Source organism: Danio rerio, chromosome 17 (genome assembly GCF_052040795.2).
Source record: "Danio rerio strain M-AB ecotype USA chromosome 17, GRCz13ab, whole genome shotgun sequence".
Lineage (NCBI taxonomy): Eukaryota > Metazoa > Chordata > Actinopteri > Cypriniformes > Danionidae > Danio > Danio rerio.
In genome coordinates, this window is record NC_141037.1 from 358,940 (window position 1) to 365,000 (window position 6,061).

The window sequence follows — 6,061 nt, forward strand, 5'->3', positions numbered from 1 at the left end:
AATTGTATAAAATAAAATAATATCTTTATATATAAAATAGTTTTGCTATTATGTGTGTGTGTGTCTTATGCATATACGCTATAAACATATAATACACACATATCTTATGTCAAAATATACTTTTACTTTGGATGATATTAATCGCAGGACTAATATAGATATAATAAATATGCACAATACACACACACACACACACTCCAGAGGAAACTCCAGAACAGTGTGTGACTAGTATAAATGAAGCACTGCAGCTGCTTTCTCAGAGTGTGTGTGTCCAGATGATGGAGGATGATGTTGTGCGGCTCTCGATGTTCTTCCTCTTTTACAGGAGAATAAAGTCCTGCAGGTCAGAGCGACACGAGCGAGAGAGAAAGTGTGTGTGTGTATCTGTGTGTAGAGGAAAGGCTTTGTGTTATACTGATGTGTGTGACACTGTGTGTGCGTGTGTGTGTGTGTGTGTGTTTACTGCTGTGATTGTGAGTTATTCTTCAGTAATTCAGTGTTCTGCAAATGTCAGTGACTCTCACACCTCTGTGTTCATGATATTGGTAATGAAGTGTGTGTGAATGTGATGATATTCTTGACGTCCTCGGCTGTGTGTGTGTGTGTGTGTGTGTGTGTTCTCTGATTCTGCAGGACACAAACACACTGAGAGAGTCATGAAAAAGATTTATATTGGCAAAACTGCCCTGAAAGCGCAGAGAAATGGTAGTAAACATCAGAAGAGGAGGTAAGAGTGTGTGTGAGAGAGCAGCAGTCGACCGTCCACCGTCCACACACCCTCCACGTACACACACACACTCCAGAAAACACTCCATCTGAACACATCTGCACTAGAGACTCTACTGAACTCTCTCTATCTCTCTCTCTCTCTCTCTCTCTCTCTCACACACACACACACACACAAATACATACACACTCACTAGACCGATCGCACACAAGGAAAACAAATACACACAGACACACTAACACTCTGTCTGCTCTCCTCATCTTCAGTCCTCATCAGTCAGTGTGTGTGTGTGTGTGTGTGTGTGTGTGTGTGTGTGTGTGTGTGTGTGTGTGTGTGAGTGTGTGTGTGTCTTATTTCCTGTACTTTTATCTAAAAGCCTGAATCAGAGCAGGTTGTGTCGTGTGGAAACACTAATAAAAGGACAGCAGTGATATCTAGATGTACTTTGACTCCGCCAACACAACAAACATGATTAGTGTGTTCCTCATTATTTATGTTGTGTTTTTAATAAACACCTGTTCCCCTTTTGGTTCTCGCAACACACTTTTTTTTAACAACTTGTATCAGTAAAGCATGTCCCACTGTGCACCGCTGCCGTTTATCTTCACAACACTTGAAGACGGTTAGGGACCGAGTGCTGAAGGGTTTCAGGTGTCATTTCGTCCCATTCTTCTTGCAAACTAGTCTTCATTGTCAGATTTTCCTCTTCTAAATGCGCCACACATTCTCTATTGGAGACAGGTCAGGGCTGCAGGCAGGCCAGTGCAGTGTCGGTCTCCTCTTCCTCTGCAGCAGGACTCTGTAATGTGAGCTGAATGTGGTTCTGCATTGTCTTGTTGGACTCTGCATGGGCGTCTCTGCAGCAGAAGGCAGCATATTGAGCTCCAGAATCTCTCTGTGCTGTTCAGCATTACTGGAGCATCACAGAAGAGCAGGTCACCCAGGTTAACCCCAGACCATGACAGAGCCGGGCTTCTGGACCTGTTGCTGGTGACAATCTGGATGATCCTCTTCTTCTTTGGTCTCGAGCACACGGCGTCCATTTCTCCCTGAAACACCTGAAACACTGCTTCATCTGAGCACAGCACACGTCTCCACTGTGTGATGCTCCATCCCAGATGCCTTCGAGCCCAGAGAAGTGGACGGCGCTAGTCAAACTCTTACTAGGGTTTAGAAACATCCTTGCAGGTGTGTTTAAGCATGTCGGAGCTCAAATCTGCAGGACACCGGCCCTCCAGGACCGAGTTTGGACATGCCTGGACTTGAGCTTTCCTGATGCTGCTTTTGTAGCTGATCATCATCACCATCACCTGTGGACATCACCTGTGTCACATCATTATCCAGCAGATCACCTGATCACTGCCCTGATCTGATCCTGCCTCTGGTTCTGGAGTGTGCTGCAGGAACCAGTATTAAAATGTGTTTATTTTGAAACTAAAAACAATAATAATCCTGATGTTAATAATGTTTCCTGTATTGTCTGCATCAAACACAAGTCAAAGTACACGAGAAATCCCTGCTCTCTATTTTACCTGCGTTTTCCACACTGGCCCAGTGTTTTCTGATTTGGGGTTGTATAACAGCTGAACGGATATTCTTTGTGTATCTGTGTGTGTGTGTGTGTGTGTGTGTGTGTGTGTGTGTGTGTGTGTGTGTGTGTGTGTGTGTGTGTGTGTGTGTGTGTGTGTAGCTCAGCTTCAGTCTCAGCGCAGGAGCAGAAGGAGGATCTGCGCAGGCGTCTCTGCTGCTCCACACAGAAGCTCCAGCAGCTGCAGAGAGAGTTCGAGTCCACACGAGTCTACCTGGAGGCGGAGCTGAGGAGAGCACAAGACCAGCTGGACACCTTCACGGAGAAGCTGCGCAGGTCACACACACACACACACACGGAAACTCATTGGTCTCTGTCATACACCCGGCGTAATACGGCACAAGACGTGTGTGGCGTGATGTGTTGCTATTTTCAGAGCAGCGCAACAGTCACTTTCCTGTTTTGCTCCACAGTGTTTACATATTGAATCCATATGCGCCACTGTGTGGACTCATGGGTGTGCTGCTCTATAAAGGAGGTGTGTTGAGGCGCATTGTGGAGCGCTGCTATTCTGAGCAACTGCAATAGACCAACAGCAGCATTCACCAACAAACAGCAGCTCTAAAGTCCAGCGCAGAGCTTTTGTCATTTAAAGAGCACATTAGTTATGAACCTATGGGGATCCAAAACATGTGTACACATTGCCTTTAGGCCGGGGCTGTCTTTAAGGGAAGGAATAACAGTCATTTAGGGCGGGTCTATTAGTCATTTAGGGTGGTGCTATCAGTCATTTAGGGCAGGACTATAGGTCATTTAGAGCAGTAATATCAGTCATTTGGGGCGGGACTATAGATCATTTAGGGCGGGACGATCGGTAATTTAGGGCGGGACTGTCGGTCATTTAGGGCAGGTCTATAGGTCATTTAGGGCGGGAATATCGGTCATTTAGGGCAGGTCTATAGATCATTTAGGGCGGGAATATCAGTCATTTAGGGTGGGACTATAGGTCATTTAGGGCGGGACTATCAGTCATTTAGGGTGGGACTATAGATCATTTAGGGCGGGAATATCAGTCATTTAGGGTGGGACTATAGGTCATTTAGGGCGGGACTATCAGTCATTTAGGGCGGGACTATAGTTCATTTAGGGCAGGACTATAGGTCATTTAGGGCGGGACTATAGGTCATTTAGGGCGGGGACTATCGGTCATTTAGGGCGGGACTATCGGTCATTTAGGGCGGGACTATAAATCATTTAGGGTGGGAATATCAGTCATTTGGGGTGGGACTATAGATCATTTAGGGCGGGACAATCGGTAATTTAGGGCGGGACTGTCGGTCATTTAGGGCAGGACTATAGGTCATTTAGGGCGGAACTATAGGTCATTTAGGGCGGGAATATCGGTCATTTAGGGCGGAACTATAGGTCATTTAGGGCGGGAATATCAGTCATTTAGGGCGGGACTATAGGTCATTTAGGGTGGAACTATAGGTCATTTAGGGCGGAACTATAGGTCATTTAGGGCGGGACTATAGGTCAATTAGGGCGGGAATATCAGTCATTTAGGGCGGGTCTATCAGGTCTTTGGGTGAGGGGGGAGGGGGGGGGGCTATCAGTCATTTAGGATAGAGCTGTTTGTCAGTGTTTTCTTTTAGTCATAGACCTCTGCTTTTGGTCATATGCATCAACAGTCTGGATTTATATTTGCCCCTCACAGTAATACCTGTAAAATATGCTGATGATTTAATAATCAATGGGATCCTCACCGGGCCTTGGATTCTGTTGTGGAATGGGGAGAGAATATTAACCTAACAATGAGTGGAGCTAAGACTGTGAATATTGTAATAATGGCAGAAGAGAGATCAACATTCCCTCCCCCTCCTCTCCTGTTGTCTCAGGACATATATGGGCAGGGGCGTAGCACCAAATTCTGGGCCCTGTACCCTCTCAATGTCATTTTTTTTTTTATTATTTGAATATAAACATGCACAAATAGTGTTCTAATCTATAATCAAATCAGATTATAATAGTGACTGGTTCTTTCATTCACCACCAAATTGATGCATTTGGCCTACTTGTGCTCAAATACCTTTAAACCGTAGGCTACATCGGGTTTGTGTACTGACATTTTGATCCATGATACTGATGCAAGTTTTGATTTAAAAACATTTATTTTTGAACAGGAGAACACGAGACAACTGTACCCACAGAAACAAATCAAATAAGCTAAGCCTGCCATAATACAAATCGTCAACTATCAAAAAATAAATAAAAGTCAAATGAGATGTAATCTACATCCCAGTAAATCCCCACTGACGAGTCTTTTGACGTCTGCATTCACATCTGCAAGACATCTACAAGACGTTACCTATCAGATGTGAAATAGACTTCTATTAGACATCTTTAAGATGTTTGCGATTCAGAATGTGTGTAAAACTGACATCATACAGACGTCTGCCAGACGCTTGTATACAGCAGGTGCTTTCCAGATCAAGAGATCTTTAACAGACATCTTGCAGACATATACAGACACAAAATATCTAATACAATGGCATTTCAACCTTTATACCATTAAAAGGGATAAATCAAGTATATAATTTCTTATATTAGTATTACTTAATTGTTTAGATTTTTAAAAGGCACATTAACTTCTTTCACATTTACACATGGATCGATAATTGCAATAATTTGACCATAAACAGCTGAAAAAATTTATTGGAAAAAAAAAATCATTTAGTCATTTATGTCCACTTTTCCCCCCACTACCACGCCCATGTATATGGGATGTCCATGTTAAGTACATGATTTGTCAGAGAATATACTCTCTCTGTGAAGCCAAAACAGCAGGTCATGACCTTTGTGAACTTCGTGACCTTTATACGGCCAGTTCTTGAGTTTGCCTGTCCAGTCTGGGGTGGACGACCCAAAGCACTCTCTGAGGAGTTAGACAGGATCCATAAGCGATGCTGTCAGATGATGATAGCTATTCTGACTTCACTTCCAACACTGAGTGAAAGGCATGAGGATCCACCAAACGTACTCTCACTAGATACCCAGACACAGAGTATCTCCACTGCACTGCTATCTCCTGCTTACAGTGTCATCTTAGCTTCTTCAGCAGCACAACACATTTGCTACACCCAGGAGGAAACTAAACGTCCTGAACTCTCCTTTATTGTTGGATGTTTTTTAATGATTGTTTTGACTTTATCATTTTGAATATTATATTAGTATTTTTATTAGTCAAATATTGATTCAAGTGTGTGTTTGACACGTTTCAGGGAATTGTGCTGCAACACACCGCACTGTCAAACTTTAACTAAACTAAACTATTAGGGAATTTAATGTTACTTTGAAATAGAATTGAAATATTGAGTAAGTATCTGCCAGAGGAGTCAGAATACAGAAGCTCCTCTTTAAATGAGAGTTATTCCTCTGACTCCGATGGCCATCTCTGTTCTCAGATCTCGCGTCTGATTGTCCAGTCTGTTTGAATATGTTCATTTGTGTTTTAGAATATATTTCTTTAAGCTATGAATGTGCAGTGTGTGATTCTCCTTCTCTACAGGATTCAGAGCAGCTACGCGGCGCTGCAGAGAATAAATCAGGACATGGAGGAGAAAATACACAGAATGGTAGGAGAATCTGCTCGCATCTAGAGGAATATAAGTGTACTATATCAGTGCTGGAGATCAATAGCAGACTCTCACAGAGATCACTGCACATCAGAGAGACGTCAGGGTTTAAATCTGTGTTTATAAGATGATGATCATTCAACACGATGTACATCACACTGGAGGATCCCG

At 43.3% G+C, this 6,061-nt stretch overlaps 1 protein-coding gene across 24 annotated transcripts in view; it reads left to right on the forward strand.

Annotated features, from left to right (window-relative positions):
* begain (brain enriched guanylate kinase associated) overlaps nucleotides 1-6,061 on the forward strand; it is a 32,309-nt gene that overhangs the window by 14,173 nt on the left and 12,075 nt on the right. For 9 of the 24 annotated variants that reach the window (XM_087289896.1, XM_087289906.1, XM_087289903.1 and 6 more), the window contains 3 exons: nucleotides 634-727; nucleotides 2,418-2,591; nucleotides 5,824-5,890. In XM_087289896.1, the coding sequence (XP_087146022.1) occupies nucleotides 634-727; nucleotides 2,418-2,591; nucleotides 5,824-5,890 (335 nt within the window). Of the gene's footprint in view, nucleotides 1-211; nucleotides 344-633; nucleotides 728-2,417; nucleotides 3,152-3,614; nucleotides 4,961-5,823; nucleotides 5,891-6,061 lie in introns of those variants that run through there. The other 15 variants (XM_087289897.1, XM_087289898.1, XM_087289899.1 and 12 more) reach the window with 4 other exon arrangements.